The 18088-nt window shown below is 46.0% G+C and overlaps 1 protein-coding gene across 1 annotated transcript in view; it reads right to left on the bottom strand.

The window, feature by feature from the left end:
• The window catches only part of OXSR1 (oxidative stress responsive kinase 1), an 89756-nt gene that overhangs the window by 50143 nt on the left and 21525 nt on the right, over positions 1-18088 (bottom strand). Inside the window, exons 2-3 of the mRNA XM_056857376.1 lie at positions 10813-10925; positions 382-490 (exon numbers count right to left, since the gene is read on the bottom strand). Of these exons, the coding sequence (XP_056713354.1) occupies positions 382-490; positions 10813-10925 (222 nt within the window). The remainder of the gene's footprint in view (positions 1-381; positions 491-10812; positions 10926-18088) is intronic.

An 18088-nucleotide genomic window follows, 5' to 3' on the forward strand; every position in this document is an offset into this window, starting at 1 on the left:
CGCTCTTGACCACTACACCACGCTGGCTCTCTTTTATCCATAAAAACCACACTAAGAAATCTGACCGGGAAAGAGCTTTCCCCCCGGACCTTTTTTCTGCCACATTCCCTTTGCATGTCTCTCCCCCAACCCCTGACCACTCCTGAGGGTTGGGGGACATTCCATAATGGAGTGCAACATGGAACAGAAGCTGCAGAGAGGAAATTTTAGATATTTGCAAAATAAATAACTGAGAAAATACTCTTGTGTATCACCACTTAAACCACAAGTTACCGCAGAAAGAAAAGGAGTCAAGGACATGTCTAATATTCACCACCCATTCCTTTTTACCGGGGAATGCCAGAACCCGGGAAATCTCCTGTTGAACTATTTTAAACATACCTCCGCTAAGAAGCTTCATCACTAACCAGAGTTCGTCTTTCACTACAAACGATGTATAATAAGATACAATGTTCGGATGGTGGCACTGACTCATAGCTTGGATTTCTTTCTAGAGAGAGAGAAAGAAAAAAGTTAGAGAAAACATTAAAAAACGTACTGCCATTATTGCAGGGTTAACAACAGCGTGCCACATAACGCCAAACTGTACCAGATGAACAGATCCACAGAAAGCACAATTTCAGGATCAGGCCGTGAAAGTAGAGTCACAAGGTCAGCACCGTCACGTGGTACAGCCCTTGCTAGGCTGCGCTACTTCAGCACGGGAGTGGATGACTGAACACTTGCACACAGAGGAAAGTTCTCCAAATATACAGGAAACTGACCTGTCCAAGGATGGCACCCGCCTCTCCTCCTTCAAAATACCAGCTTCTTTATATGTGTTCTTTATTGGAAATAAGTTTTATTTTTTTCCAGGAGAATAAAGAAGTAAACATAAAAAAGGAGGGGTAGGGGGGATGGGGGATTACAATAATGCATCAAATCATAGAATCACAGAATCATAGACTTGGAAGGGACCACCAGGGTCATCTAGTCCAACCCCCTGCACAATGCAGGAAATTCACAACTACCTCCCCCCCACACCCCCAGTGACCCCTACTCCATGCCCAGAGTATTTACTCTTCAATTATATTAAAAAAATAATAAATTATATATCTACCCTGGGTGTGATTATACCTTATGTCCCAGTTCAACCTCTAACATTCTAGAGTATAATATATTTGTTCTCTATTTCCGTATTTCTGGGTTTCTGTTGAGCTTAAACAAAAATACATTTTAATAACACATTTTTAATATTATCCACATCAGACTCCTCGTAGCTTATGCTGTTCTCACATAAGCATAATAAAGCCTCCAATTTAAAAAAAAAATCTTCACTCAGTCTTTCATTTACTAGATTAGTTAGTTTTGCCATCACAGCATATTCTGCCAATTTATTCTTCCATTCTTCTATATTGGGACCTTCATCCAATTTCCATTTTGTTGCTACTACCACTGTATGCAGTACCACTACATGCAGTCATGTGTATAGCCTGTGCAATCATGTGTTTAACCTGAAGAGGAGAAGACTGTGAGGGGATATGATAACCATCTTCAAGTACTTGAAGGGCTGTCATTATAGAGGATGGTGCCGAGTTGTTTTCTGTGGCCCCAGAAGGTCAGACCAGAAGGTTGAAATTAAATCAAAAGAGTTTCCGTCTAGACATTAGGAAGAATTTTCTAACAGTTAGAGCGGTTCCTCATTGGAACAGGCTTGCTGGGGAGGTGGTAAGCGCTCCTTCCCTGGAGGTTTTTAAGCAGAGGCTAGATGGCCATCTGTCAGCAATGCTGATTCTATGACCTTTGGCAGATCATGAGAGGCAGGGCATCTTGGCCATCTTCTGGGCATGGAGTAGGGGTCACTGGGGGGGAGTAGTTGTGAATTTCCTGCATTGTGCAGAAGGTTGGACTAGTGGTTCTCAACCTTTTTCCGATCGTGGCCCCCTTCCGACCTTGTTTCCTTCCTGTGGCCCCGTCCTACAGGTAGAAAGGTAGCTATTTAAATGTTTTGTTTGTAAATAGCCAAGGAACAAAGAAGCATCAACAGCCACACAAAATGCACACAGCAATTTTCACCTGTGGCCCCCTTGGAATATCCTGGGGGGCCCCGGGGGGGCATATGGCTCCAGGTTGAGAACCGCTGGACTAGATGACCCTGGTGGTCCCTTACAACTCTATGCTTCTATGTGTTGTTCTTAAAATTTTATATTAACTTCATTTCTATACACAGAGGGAACCCCAGAGAATGGGTATAGGAGAAGGAAAGAGCCTTTTCGCCGTTGTGAAAGACGCTTCCGGAGGAAGTACCCTGTCATAAAGCTATTAATTTAATGAGGAAAACAAAGCAAAGCCCGCTCACTTGAAGCTTTCAGAATGCTGCTGTGATTGGAGTGACGTTTGAATCACTGTAGTTCTTCTGCACATTGACCATTGAGGGGTTTTCGTGTACTATTTTATACTGGGAATTTTACTGTTTTATATTTGTTTCTGAGAGATGCCTCGAACTTTGAAGATGGGGGAATATAAATAAACTGGCGTAATTATCTCTGATTTCCAGAAGTCAAGCTAAGTTGGCTGCGGAGGGGGGGAAGGCGGAGGAGAGAACTCAGCCCTTAATTATTGCAGTCATGTGCTCATGCAAAAAAAAAAAAAAAGAATCTATTAGGAAACACTTAGCAATTTGTTCAAGGTTGATTCCGTGATGGGGGAGAGAGGAGAAAAAAGCTCTCTCTAAAATGGAGTGCTCAGGATATGAATTATTGATGAAGATGCTGCCGCCATCGCGCATTTTTTCTCTAGCCCTGCAATGGAGTTTAGAACACTACAGCGAAACCCCCAGGGTGCCACAGCCTTCCGTTTCTGAGGTCTCCATGAGGAGAGGCTTCATCAGACCGGCGCAAAGGTCAAAGCATCAAACCGAGATTGAGGGAAGATGGGTTAAGAACCCCAGCCAGCCATGGCGTTGGGTGGCTTTGGGTCAGCCATGAGAGCCAGAGTGGTCTAGTTGTTAAGAGTGGTGGACTCTAATTTGGAGAACAGGGTTTGAGTCCCCACTCCTCCACATGAGCGGCGGACTTTAATCTGGAGAATTGGGTTTGTTTCCCCACTCCTCCACATGAAGCCTGCTGGGTGACCTTGGGCTAGTCACAGTTCTCGTCAAACTCTCCCAGCCCCACCTACCTCACAAAGGGTCTGTTGTGGGGAGAGGAAGGGAAGGCCATTGTAAACAGCTTTGAGACTCCTTAAAGTTAGAGAAAAGCAGGGTATAAAAACCAACTCTTCTTCTTATATTGTCACAACCAACAGAGTTGGTGTGAGGATAAAATCAAGGAGGGAATAGCCGTGTGTGTTTGTATGTGTGTGTGAAGTGTCGTCAAGTCGCAGCAAATTTAAGGCAACTTGGTAGGGTTTTCAAGGCAAGAGGCGGACAGAGGTGGCTCTCCATCCACTGCCTCTGCAGAGCAACCTTGGACTTCCTTGGTGGCCTCCTATCCAAGTACTAACCAGGGCCCGATCCTGCTTAAAGATCTGAGATCTGACGAGATCAGGCTAGCCTGTCCCATCCAGGCCTGGGCGGAATATCCATGTAGTCCATCCCAAGCTCTTGAAAGCTGGGGTGTCAAATATAAGGCCCACGGGTCACATCCGGCCCCTGGAGAGCTCTTATCCGGCCCGCAAGCTATCAGAGACAGCCACCACCACCCCAGCCTGGGCTGGCGAGGCATGGCCCGGCTTGACCAAGTAACATTTATGTCATATCAGGCCCTCGTCACAATTAAGCTTGACACCCCTGCTTTAAAGGAAGGGGGGGAATGAGACAGGTAGACAGATGGCTACACAAGGACTTCTACATATCATCTCCATACAGGTGCTTGGACATTTCTAGAAACTCTGAAGCAAACAGTTCTGCAGATCCTCACAAAATCACCATGGAACAGTGCAATTATGTGGTGTTATTTTTTTTTAAATGCCTATTAATTACCACAGCAACATATGAACGGAATTTCACAAAAAGAGCCGAAGTCTTAAACACACATCGAGGATTTTACTACAAGTTGTCCCTGGATGGGACAATAACAGCCCTCTGAATAACGCCCAGAAACCATCCACAGCAAGTACATGTCTTATAACTCTGCTGAAATATCATTCAACAGTCTGTCCCAATTACTATAGTACAACACCCCTTACTTCAATACGAACCTACCTAACAGCTATGGACATCTTCCAAGGCCTCTGCTGGGTATCCCCATCTTGTGAGATTAGGCGAGAGGCTTCCTGGGAGATTAATTGGGGGTGACTATCCCTACAAAGCAAGCCTATATATGATACATGCTCAGCCAACTTGTCCCCCTATTGACAAATAAAAACCAAAGTACACATAGCAGTAACACGGCAGGCACGCCTCTGTGTTTGCACCAGAATTAGTCAGCAACTTTCAGTGCTGAGGAGCACGTCCCCAAGCAAGTTCGCTCAAAAGCAAACGCCGCCATTTTCAGGGGAACCTACTGTCGAGCAATAGCGCTTTAATTTTATTTAAGCTATTTATTGGCCCTCTTCTCAGCAAGAGGATTGCAGCCTTGACTTTTTCTAAAAGTTTAAACAACGTTGACATGCCTTAATATATCAACAAATATTCCAATAAAGAAGAACAAGAAGAAGAAGAGTTGCTTTTTATGTGCCGGCTTTCTCTACCACTTAAGGAAGAATCAAACCTGCTTACAATCACCTTCCCCTCCCCACAACAGACACCCTGTGAGGTAGGTGGGGCTGAGAGAGCTCTAAGAGAGCTGTGACTAGCCCAAGGTCACCCAGCTGGCTTCATGTGTAGGAGTGGGGAAACCAACCCTGTTCACCAGATTAGTGTCCGCCGCTCACGTGGAGGAGTGAGGAATCAAACCCGGTTCTCCGGATTAGAGTCCACCACTCCAAACCACCGCTCTTAACCACTACACCCCGCTGGCTCTGGTAAAATTTACCAAACATCCTTCTATCACATTTTTAATCCCGCGCTCTTCCTTCGAGGAGCTCAGGCACCCCCAACACATTGTTTTCTCATCCTCCGTCCTTCCCTCACACCAACCCAGAGAACGAAAGACTGGTCCAAGATCACCCACTGAGTTTCATGACCAGGAATTCACATGCATGTCTCCCCAATTCTCGTCCAACACCCGAACAATTAGAGCACAATGCCTCTTTCCAAGTAAATCTTTCAATAGCTTTGAATATACTATTTAAATCACATTAAGCAAGCTTAACTGATTCTTCCTACCCTAAATACTTCAGTTAAGCAACACTTGGCTATTGGGCAGGGGGAGGGGGGAATGTTGAAATAATACTGCCTTTATTTATTTCCATTTATTTATTTCCATGGACTACGAGTATGACAGAACTATTCACTCAATCAACTGATTCCAAAATATGATACTATCAAAATGATAACAATATTTGAATCTAACAGCAAAGATCGTTTACAAGTGGCCTAATGTTACTTTTGTCTCTTAAGAGCCAAAGGCAAAGGTTTTTCTAATTCAACCATTTCCAAACAATCATTATGCCAACACAGAATATGAACCAGGGGGCTTCACTTGGGAACCTCCACATTCAGAGGCAGTCAACCTCTGAATCCCATTGCCATGAGGCAACCATCAAGGGAAGGCCTCAGCCTCTATGCCCTGCTGCTGGCCCGCCAGAAGAACTGGTTGGCCACTGCGTGAGATGGGTTGCTGGACTAGACAGACCGCTTGTGTGATCCAGCAGGGCTCTTCTGATGTTCATACCATGGGAAGGCCTCAGCCCCTATATCCTGTGGTTGGACCTCCAGAGGAGCTGCTTGGCCACTCTGTGAGACAGGATGCTGGACCAGATGGCCCGCTGGTCTGATCCAGCAGGACTCTTCTTAGGTTCTTATTGTGCAGCTGCAATCCCTGATCTCCCCCTAGTACTAACCTCCCCACTCACAGCCATCCTTGAACTGAAAACACTTTAGGTCCCTGTGCCTTTTTATACAGCTACTAAAAACTAGAAACATTTATTTAGGGCTATGCAAAGGTAGATACTTGAATGAGGAGCCAAAGAATTAATTGAGGCTCACCAAAGGGCACTGACGGAGTTTTAAAATCAATGTATCCCTTTCTTCAAACAGCTGGACCTAAACACCACCTAGTATAGAAAGAGGGGGTTTGCAAATTCTTTGGATTGCAATGCTGATTCTGGCAGCGACGAATTGGAGTGGGGGGAGCACCGTCTCACCCACCACTCCCAGCTTCAAATCTGATTTCAACAGAGGTCTGACATAGCTCCCCCATTTCTGGGAGACATTTAAGTTGTGGAACTCCCTGCCCCAAGATGTGGTGATGGCTGCCAACTTGGAAGGCTTTAAGAGGGGAGTGGACATGTTCATGGAGGAGAGGGATATTCTTGGCTACTAGTAAAAATGGATACCATTCATGATGCATACCTGTTCTCTCCAGGATCAGAGGAGCATGCCTATTAGATTAGGTGCTGTGGAAGACAGGCAGGACAATGCTGCTGCAGTCGTCTTGTCTGTGGGCTTCCAAGAGGCACCTGGTTGGCCACTGTGTGAACAGACTGCTGGACTTGATGGGACTTGGTCTGATCCAACATGGCCTTTCTCATGTTCTTATGTTCTTTTTTCTCCCTACTCTGCCCAACAGCCAAAGTGTCCTTGGGTAGCTCTAAGCTCATGCCACAGCTGCACCTCCTTCCACGTGAATCCTCAGTGTGGTCAAGTCCTGGCCTTCTAAATTTAACACGCTGCCCTGGTGTATGAAGATGACATTCATCAAGAAATGTTAATTATAAACATGTCACTGTTGCAATCCGCCACACGATGACAAGGTGTGAGAGTCATAGGAGATCACACGGCCCCTGGAGTATATTTTGAGAGTGAAACAAATCCTACAAACAAAAACCAAAAAGAAAATCTGAAAATCTTCATACCAAATCCCTTAAATACTTACTTCTGGCATAAACCTGCACGGACTATATAGCATGCTTTATCAATCTGACAAAGCAGGATCTAGTTTGCAAAAGGTTATGCTCAAATAAAAACCTGCCTGTCTTTAAGGGGCCACAAAATCCTCCTGGCCGCTTTCGCTGCAAGAGATTTAACACAGCTATTCATCTCTAAATAATTTCCGACACCGCTGTTCTATGTAAACAATTATCTTATTTAAAACTCAGCCTGCAGTATGAGATCCAATTACGTTAAGAAATAACGAACAACCGCATGAGGCTGTTTAGAAATTAACTGGAGGACCAAACAGGCCCTAAATCTAACCTTCAGTCTATCCGAGCCTACCGCTGAATTTAATTGCCACGATTTGTACTGTTTTTAATCTAACTAGATCTGCAGGATGGTAGCGCAGAATTGGTTTCCCTCTCGGGTTGGAAAGGGATTTGGGCAGCCTAAGTAATTCGGCAAAGTTTTCAGAAATAAAGGGTCATGGCAGATGAAATGCAGAGAAAAACCACGATCCAATCTTCCGGGAGTCTTACAGCAGGATAGATACTAGTCAAGATGGAACAGTTAGAGCGGTTCCTCAGTGGAACAGGCATCCTCAGGAGGCAGTGAGCTCTCCTTCCATGGAGGTTTTTAAGAAGAGGTTAGATGGCCATCTGTCAGCAATGGTGATTCTATGACCTTAGGCAGATCATGAGAGGGAAGGCATCTTGGCCATCTTCTGGGCATGAAGTAGGGGTCGCTGGGGGTGGGGGAGAGAGGTAGTTTGGAATTTCCTACACTGTGCAGGGGGTTGGACTAGATGACCCTGGTGGTCCCTTCCAACTCTATGATTCTATGAAATCTAATGGCATGGATGGGAAAGGAAGTCTAACTGCAGGGACTGGGGTTCACAAGTCCATCTACTTTGGAAATCTGGAAGATTTTCACATGCTGTTCTTCAAGTTGGTCCCCCACCCCCACCCCTTCTGTCCTCCATTCCCAACAACCCCCCACCCAGCTAGCCGGACCAGATCTTTTTGATGCTGCACAAAAGCCAGGATTGTGTTGCTTAGAGACTGAATGGAATGTCTGTTGTGAACGGGCAAGTGGGCATTGGAGTCTCCCCCTCATCAGTGGAGTCACGGGGGCAACAGCTCTCAGAGTAACAGGGCTGGCACCAATCCAGCCCTCAATTGCCCTGCATTCTTTGTTCATACCAAGTTGATTAATTCTACTAAAATTTGGTATCGTTCTTCTTCTTTTTTAAATCAGTGCTACAGTTTCTAAAAGAAATCAATAGATCTAGAGCAGCAGTTCCCAAACTTTAATATATTTTTAATTGGTTATTACAAAAAAAAAAGACAAAGCACACACTATACGCTACATTGCAAACAAAACACCTCTGACCCCTAAGGCGAACCATTGGGGTATATCATAGAATCACAGAGTTGGAAGGGGCCATACAGGCCATCTAGTCCAGCCCCCTGCTCAATGCAGGAACAGCCTGGAACATCCCTGACAAATGCTTGTCCAGTCTCTGCTTAAAGACTGAAAGTGAGCGAGAGCTCACCACCTCCCTGGGTAGCTGATTCCACTGTCGAACAACTCCTACTGTAAAAAAAAAAACAAATCCTAATATCCAGCCGGTACCTTTCCTCCCACAGTTTAAACCCATTATTGCGAGTCCTATCCCCTGCCACCAACAGGAACAGCTCCCTGCCCTCTTCTAAGTGACAGCCCTTCAAATACTTAAAGAGAGCAATCCTGTCCCCCCTCAACCTCCTCTTCTCCAGACTGAACATTCCCAGTTCCCTCAGCCTTTCTTCGTAGGGCTTGGTCTCCAGGCCCCAATCATCCTCGTCGCTCTCCTCTGCACCAGCTCAATTCTGTCCACATCCTTTTTGAAGTGGGGCCTCCAGAACTGCACACAGTACTCCAGGTGCGGCCTGACCTATGCAAAGTACAGCGAAACTATGACATCTTGTGATTTAGATGTTATGCCTCTGTTGATGCACCCCAAGATCGCATTAGCCTTTTTTGTCGCTGCATCACACTGGCTGCTTATATTTAACTTATGGTCCACACGTACACCAAGGTCTTGTTTACACACACTGCTACCCAGAAGTGTCAGAAATCATGAGATGGTGTTAAAAACTGAGAATTATGGTTGAGCTGCTAAGCCGGGGGGGGGGGGAGGGGGAGGAGAGCGCATGAGTTTGCTTCCTGACCAAAAAGCCAGTAAACAAGGACCAGCTGCCCATCAGGCCGACTAATTGGAACCCAGTGAGAGGAGGAAAAATGGCCATTCATCGACGTACCATTCATTAGCTGATGAAACACAAGGTATTTGGAGGAATGGGTCAGCTGGAGATTAAGATGTTAATTAGAGGTGGGGGTTCATCTAACAATGCCATGTCGAGGTTTCTACGGCAGAGTTTTCTGAATGGCCCTTTGAGCCCAAAGTTGGCGAACATTCAAAAACCAATAATCTGTGCTATTGCCTTAGCAGGCAAGGAGTAAACGAAGGCATGGCTGAACGTACACGGGAGGCACTAAAACATAACATGGCGAAGGAACAAAAAGATCCAGATGCCTCCATTCCAGTCTTGCTGCCCCCTGCCCTCTCAAGAGAAGGGAAGGGCCATAGCTCAGTGGTAGAGCACCTGCTTGGCATGCAGAAGGTCCCAGATGCCTCCATTCCAGTCTTGCTGCCCCCTGCCCTCTCAAGAGAAGGGAAGGGCCATAGCTCAGTGGTAGAGCACCTGCTTGGCATGCAGAAGGTCCCAGGTTCAATCCCCGGCATCTCCAGTTAAAGGGATTAGGCAAGTAGGTGCTGTGAAAGACCTCTGCCTGAGATCCTGGAGAGCCACTGCCGGTCTGAATAGACAATACTGACCTTGATGGACCAAGGGTCTGATTCAGTATAAGACAGCTTCATGTATTCATGTGACCCATATCTCTGCACTTTGTTCAATGTGACCCATTTTTCAAAACTGTGGCCTTGAAAGCCACTTGGGGCTTTTGACATGATGGCTACAAAGGCATAAAGTGGGAACGGGTGGGGCGGTGGCTCAGGTGCAGAGCATCTGCTTGGCAACTAGAAGGTCCCAGGTTCAAGCCCGGACAACTCCAGCGAAAAGGACCAGGTAGTAAATGATGGGGAAGACCTCAACTTGAGACGCTAGAGCAGCATTTCTCAATCAGGGGTCCCCGAAACCCAAGGGTTCCGCGAGAAATCACTAGGGGTTCCTCGAGAAACAGTGATGAATAGGCTTATCATACGTCAATCATATATAAGCATACGTAGGGGTTCTGTGAGACATGCATATTATTTCAAGGGTTCCACAAGGGTAAAAAGGTTGAAACACTGGGCTAGAGCAGGTGTGTCAAACACAGGAACAGAACTGTTGGACTTGATGAGCCTTGGTCTGATCCAGCAGGGCCTTTCTTATGTTCTATGCTGAACCGGTTATTGGACCTTCAGTGGGCTTGAACCAGAACACTGTCAAGTCACAGCAGAACCCAACTCCAACAGTTGGGTCCCTGCCCCTGAAATCAAGCAAGCATGCAAGGAGATAAGATGACGTTGGGCAAGAGACCAGATGGGGGATGACAACGACAATTGTCTGCCACAAAGTCCCTTCCTCCACACAAATCAAGGGTGTGGTCCTGCCCTAACCCTGCCAACAGCCACAAAGAAGCCCACCGGACCATTTCTCAAAACTATGGTCTGTAGTCTTGAACGATTATCGCACAAGACAATATTCTAAAAAACACCCGTGTAGAGTCCTCTCCACCGGCGATCTAACCAGCGTGGCTGTGTCTACCCTCTAAACAGCTGTACAAGAACAGTGAGGGAATTTTTGTACCAGGAGTTCATCCATACTGGTCTGACATTTTTCGAGGTTGATCCGCTTTATCGCCACCTTCTCTTTCTTCGGGCTGCAATAGGCCGCCTGTACCACCGCCGTCGCTCCGCTGCCTGGAAAAAGAAACACACAAAAGACACTCGGTCAGAAACACATTCGAACATCAGGTCGTTTCTGGTTGCAGTGCTCTCTGGCACCCAGGGGGGCTACATGCACTCGTGCTACATGCACGAGGTGAGCCGTTGACGCCCGTCTGTCGAAGTCAGCCTCTGTTTGCAACAGACACATGTGTAAAGGGCCTGATCCATTCCCAGCCACTGCTTGTGGATATTCTGCCAAGAAAAGCAGAGAGCTGGTGTGGTGAATTGGTTCGAGAACATGCCTGGGGAGGCCAGATATCCAGTCACTATGAAACGACCGTATGACCTTGGGACAGCCGGTCATTTTCTCTCTGCCTAGCCTACCTCAAAAGGCTGTCGCAGGCATCAAACGAAGGGCTCAAGAACCATGTGGGTTACTCTCTGCTTCTTGGAGGAAGAGCGGGATAAAAAGGTACTAAACACAAGTTCGCGTGCCTACACAAGAGCCAGCGTGGTGTAGTAGTTAAGAGTGGTGGTTTGGAGCGGTGGACTCTGATCTGGAGAACCCGGTTTGATTCCCCACTCCTCCACATGAGCAGCGGACACTAATCTGGTGAACTGGATTTGTTTCCCCGCTCCTCCACATGAAGCCAGCTGGGTGACCTTGGTCCAGTCACAGTTCTCTTAGAGCTCTCTCAGCCCCACCTACCTCACAGGGTGTCTGTTGTGGGGAGGGGAAGGGAAGGTGATTGTAAGCCGGTTTGATTCTCCCTTAAGTGATAGAAAAAGTCAGCATAAGAAAACCAACTCTTCTTCTTCTTCTACACGGGCACCCTTTGTAAAGGGCTAAAGTTGGAACAGATTTTATATGTAGGAAGGGTTCCCGGGGGCAAAAACACAGCATACAGAGCAGCCATCAGACTGATAGAATCTCGCTGGGTTGCAAAGACCCAGCAAAGTTTATCTCTTGGGGACTGGGGGGGGGGGAGGAGAGAATCACAGCAGCTACACTGACATTGCTCAGGCAAGCTCGAGTGGTGGGAACCCAGATTAGAAAGCGTTGCTCCATCCAAACAAAGCAGCTATTTACGGAGAGTTACCGAGCTGCACAGAAGACTCCAGTCAAGGGTTGCTTTCCTCACGCTCGTACAACGCCATGCAAGACCCCCCACCCCACCCTAGCAAGAGGGTTCCAGTGGCAGCACAGAGTCCCAGCACACGAAAGCCCCTGCGTCCGCCTAGAGTTGCCAACCTCCAGGTGGTGGTTGGAGATATCCTGCTATTACTCTCTCTTTCCCCCTGTTCTTAGAACCCGAGGTCTTGAACAATAAACCCATAAAACGTAAATAAGACCCATCTCTAAGAACACCTCCCATCGACTCTTCTCGGCAGCCTCCAAAACACGAGCCACAAAATAAGTACGCTGAGGGTCAGAATCCTCAGAGGAACTGAACCTTTTGCTCCAAAGTGGCTCAAGAAAATGCGGACCATTTATTAAAACATGGTATAATCCATTTTAGCCTAAATTGGTACATGTAAGGACAATGCAAAAGGATATGTACTGAGGAGCCTATTACAACTGATCTCCAGCCGATAGAGATCAGCTCATTTGGAGAAAATGGCAGCTTTGGCAATTGGACTCTATGCCACTGAAGTCCCATCCCTCTCCAAACCCCACCCTCCTCAGGCTCCGCCCCCCAAATCTCCAGGTATTTCCTAACCCAGAGCTGGCAACCCTACGTCCGCCTCACACTCCAGCTCCCAATGCTACCAGTATGATACAGAGGGAAGTTACAGTAGGGCTGGAAAAGAGGTCTAGAGGCCAGTTTATAGGAACAACCACATACAAAAGCCCTCCTGCAAATAACCCTCCTGCCCCCCAATTCACTGAAGCAAAGCAGGAACAGTGAAGGACATTGACTGATTGATTTTACAAAATATATATCCCACCTTTCTGCCCTCACAAGGGCCACTGAGGCAGCTAGCAAATTTTAACATACATTTTAAAAATTCTGTTTTGAACCAACCCCCGCAAAAAACCCACATCATTAAAACTATTAAAACCAGTGCTAAAATATGTACAAAGACAAAAACACTAATTAACGAAACAAAAAGGCTTCAACCACTGAATGAAGGCACCAACAGAAGGGGACAGGCGGATGTCCCTGGGGAAAGTGTTCCAGTTTCGGGGGCCAAGACCAAGAAGGCCCTCTCCCAGGCTGCCACCTGCCTGATCTTAGAAGGCGGGAGCACCCAAAGCAGGGCCTCTGAAGATGTCCATGGAACTGCATTCCTCTGGTATTTCCTTTAGCTCCATCTAAGCTTGAAGCAACAGGATGGGGAAAGGGTTTTATTTTCCTGGATCGTTTGATTTACTTCTTTTTTCTGGCTGAGAAATGGTATTAAAATGATTGTCCTGTTTGTGGCTCTTTTCTGCCACTTGTATATGTTGAAAGGTTTTAACTTCAGTGCCTCCATCTGCTGCTGAACAAAACTGTCATTTAAATAATTTTTCCTGCAGCTGTTGTGTTGTCTGGCTTTAATAACTTTTCTGGCTTTAATAACTTTTTTTAGATTGCGACTCTTTTATTGATTGTTTTGTTAAAGGCACCATCTTAAGAGCCTCTCTCTTACCAGCAATATAGAAAAATGGTTCGACGAAGCAGAAAAACAAAAGTGGTAAAGGTTTTCTGGACTGTGCTATGCAGAGGAAGGCAATGGCAAACCACCTCTGTTAGTCTCTTGTCCTGAAAACCCCATAAGGGGTCGCCATAAATGGGTTGCAACTTGACACCACTTTACACACATGCACAACTTCAAGATGGCCCTCAAGAAGGATTGAGTAAAACACTGTTGTCCAGACTTCTGGTACCTGGAGCAACATTTTTGCCTCCAAATTAAAACTTGAAGACAATTACAAGTTACAGAACAAACTGGGGAAAAAACAAAGAGCGTCAACAGGATCAAAGATTTGGAAAATGATTTTAATGACTGACTTAGAATCCTAGAGTGGAAGGGATCCCCAAGGGCCATCTAGTCCAACCCCCTGCACAATGCAGGAAATTCACAACTGCCTCCTCCCCCACACCCCCAGTGACCCCTACTCCATGCCCAGAAGATGGCCAAGATGCCCTCCCTCTCATCATCTGCCTAAGGTCATAGAATCAGCATTGCTGACAGATGGCCATCTAGTCTCTGCTTAAAACCTCCAGGGAAGGAGAACTTACCACCTCCCGAGGAAGCCTGTTCCACTGAGGAACCGCTCTAACTGTTAGAAAATTCTCCCTAATGTCTAGATGGAAACTCTTTTGATTTAATTTCACCCCAAAGGGCCCAAAGTGTGCCAAACTTCAGAGTGAAAAAGTTCTATGAAAGCTGGTCTATTTCTTTTTTAAAAATGTATTATTATTTATACCCTGTTTTTCTCCCCAAAATGGGATCCGTTTTTTACATCGTTCTCCCCTAATCCATTCATATCTTCACAACCAACCCTATGAGGTAGGTCAGGCTGAGCGTGTGCAAGCTTCCACAGCCAAGAGAGGGATTCTCCCGGATGCTCGGCCCGCTACAGTGCACTGCATCTCTAATATACTGGAATCCTAAACTCCGAGATCGAATGTGCCCACTTGAATGCTTCGCTACACTACACCAGGTGATGAAATCAATTTGTAAAACTTCTTCTGGTTTTGAGATTTTTTTATAAAGATCACACGCCAAAAACGGACAAGGATTTTCTTACAATGGCCACTCAGTGTAGACTGATTTAAAAGAGGGAGTGGACATAGAATCATAGAGTTGGAAGGGACCACCAGGGTCATCTAGTCCTACCCCCTGCACAATGCAGGAAATTCACAACCACCTCTCCCACACACACACCCAGTGGCTCCTACTCCATGCCCAGAAGATGCCCTCCTTCTCATGATCTGCCTAAGGTCACAGAATCAGCATTGCTGACAGATGGCCATCTAGCCTCTGCTTAAAAACCTCCAGGGAAGGAGAGCTTACAAAATTCAGAGGACAAGCCTATGAGCAGCTATTAGAACCGACGGCTAAATGGAGCCTCCATATTTGGTGGCAGTATCTCTGAAACTCAGACACTGGGGACAAAAAGCTGGGAGGGCATTATTCTCTTGTGAGCTTCCAAGATCCTTGCCTGACTAAACACACATACTTTGGGTTGGATCCAGCAGGGCTTTCCCCTTTCTCTGAGAGTGTGCGTCACTGTCCTGGGTGTGCCTCCTCTTCGAGGCAGGTAACCCAGTCATTACCAGATTGGGGGCAGAATCACTCACCCCCGTGGAGGCTGATCACACAGAGGTCAGGCCAGTGAATCATACAGTGATCCAGTGGGGAACCTCCTTTGAGAGAGAGGTGTTTGTTTTTACTATACAGAGAATTTAAATTTCTCCCAGCACGATCTGGAAGAAGAAGAAGAGTTGGTTTTTACATGCTGACTTCCTCTACCACTTAAGGCAGAATCAAACCGGCTTACAATCACCTTCCCTTTGCCTCCCCAGACACCCTGTGAGGTAGGTGGGGCTGAAAGAACTGTGACTAGCCCAAGGTCACCCAGCTGGCCTTATGCGTAGGAGTGGGGAAACAAATCCAGCTCACCAGATTAGCGTCTGCCACTCATATGGAGTGGGGAATCAAACCCGGTTCTTTAGATCAGGGTCCACCGCTACAAACCACCGCTCTTAACCACAATGCCACGCCGGCTCTCCCACTAGGAAGCCACTAGGCTAGGTGGGTTAGATGGTCCAATAGTCAGGACTGGCTTGAAACTGCTCCTTACATACTCCTGGAATGGAAGACTCCTCCAGAGGAGGAAATGAGAAGATCCTACAATCAACTGCCCCCATCCTCCCATTTTCCCATTCACATCGTCTGGAGAACGAATTTAAAAATATCTGAGTTGCACCAAGGCGCTCAACCAAACGTGCACTTTGTCATTTGCAGCTACCAAGCCAGACTTCTCACAGGCCAAACCGAGCCAGGTTTCCAGGCTGCCTGAGAAAAACGTAATAAAGGCATAGCTGCAATTCCAGAAGCCGGCTGCGTTGCTATGGGATTTAATTGTGAAATTCCTCAGGAGGGGCAGGAGGAAGACAAGGGGTGGGGGGAAGAGCACCTTAGCGCTCTGGAAGAGATGAGAGTGAAAGCAGCATAATGTACGCAGCAAGAAAAAAACGCAAAACGAAGATTTGGAAAAGTTAAGGCAGGGGTCTCCAACGTGGAGCCCACGGGCACCACAGCACCCATCAGTCGCTTTTAGGAAGTGGGCATGGCTTTTGCCAGCAGGGCTCCTGTTTGGCTGTGCGGATTTTGCAAAAAGCAGCTTCAACAGCAGCTGCTACCACAGCACAAGGCTCTCTGCCATTTTATTCTAAATTACATTATTTATAATTCACCTCTCTCACTGAGACTCAAGGCAGATTACACCCTATAAGCACATGACTGAAGGCAAGCTGCACACAGTCAGGGAGAATATTTTTAAACCACGTGTTTATTTTAAAAGAGCTCCTGCCTGAAATCTCAAAGTGTGGTGTAGTGGTTAAGAGCGGTGGATTGGAGCGGTGGAGTCTGATCTGGAGAACCGGGTTTGATTCCCCCACTCCTCCACATGAGCGGCAGGGGCTAATCTGGTGAACCGGGTTGGTTTCCCCACTCCTCCACAGGAAGCCTGATGGGTGACTTAGGACTAGTCACACTCTCTCAGCCCCACCTACCTCACAGGGTGCCTGTTGTGGGGAGGGGAAGAGAAGGTTCTTTTTGGGGGGGGGGATCTTTAACGAAAATGTCTTTAAACTATTATCGTGAGCGGCCTTGAACCATGAGGAAAGGTAGAGTACAAAATGTTTTAATCAATCAATAAATGAGGAGATCAGTAGACATCCAGTATAGGTTGAGTATTCCTTATCCAGACTGCCTGGGACCAGAAGTGGCCTGAATTTCGGATCTTTCTGCATTTTGGAATATTTTGGAATTTTTGCATATACATAATGAGATAGCTTGGGGATGGGACCCAAGTCCAATCACAAAATTCATTTATGTTTTTTATATATAATGTTATATATATATATATATATAATATATATATATATATATAAAAATATATAATATAATTTATGTATATATATATGTGTGTGTGTGTGTGTGTGTGTGTGTGTGTGTGTATATATATATATATGTGTGTATGTGTGTATATATATATATATATATATATATATATATATATATATATATATATATATAAAATATTGTTTAAAATTACATTCAGGATATCTATCTATCTATCTATCTATCTATCTATCTATCTATCTATCTATCTATCTATATATAGCCTGAATGTAATTTTAAACAATATTTTTAAATAATTTTGTGTACATTGAACCATCGGTGCACTGCTGAGGGCCTGTAATGCCTGCACGCTGGCTCAAAAGGTCCGGTTTTTGGATCACTCCGGATATCGGATGTCTGGATAAGGGATACTCAACCTTTATGCATACGTTACATCTCGCCTGAGACCGGCAGAGAGCCCCAAACTCACCACTAACTTCAGATGCAGAACAGGAAGCAGCTAAAGGCTCTCTGAATTGCTCTACCAAAAAAAAAAAACCATTCTACTTTATTTATATCTGCTTTTTAAATGTCTGTAAGAGACTTTGGTCCAAATACTAAACAGGGCCAGCCCTGCTTCGCTTCTGAGATCTGATGAGATTGGGCTAGCCTGGACCATATTCAGGTCAAGGCTTTAATTTATTAGGACTAGCCAAAATATCACAAGGTGCTGAGCAAACATCACCAACAGCTAGAATTCATCACCATTCTGGATGTTCGGTATAAAATAATATGGAAAAGAGGGCAGGGGAAAGGGAAAAATATGTTTCAGGACATAACGAAAAGCTTGAAGTCTGCAGTTCGTATCCTGCTTGTTGTGGAGGTGTGGAAGCCTTAATTAGATTAGTCTATTCTGGGTGCAAAGCAGATTTTGATGCTCCAGACACTGCTGGGACAGGGAACCAAAAAATACCCCCCTGAGAATATAAAAGCCAGCAATGAAACTAATCCCTTCCTGGCACTAATTGAACCAGGCTAGCCCAATCTCATCAGGACTTGGAAGCTACGATCGGCCCTGATTAGTACTGGGATGGGAGACCACCAAGGAAACCCAGAATAGCTATGCAGAGGCAGGC

The sequence above is a fragment of the Euleptes europaea genome, chromosome 11 (genome assembly GCF_029931775.1).
Source record: "Euleptes europaea isolate rEulEur1 chromosome 11, rEulEur1.hap1, whole genome shotgun sequence".
NCBI lineage: Eukaryota > Metazoa > Chordata > Lepidosauria > Squamata > Sphaerodactylidae > Euleptes > Euleptes europaea.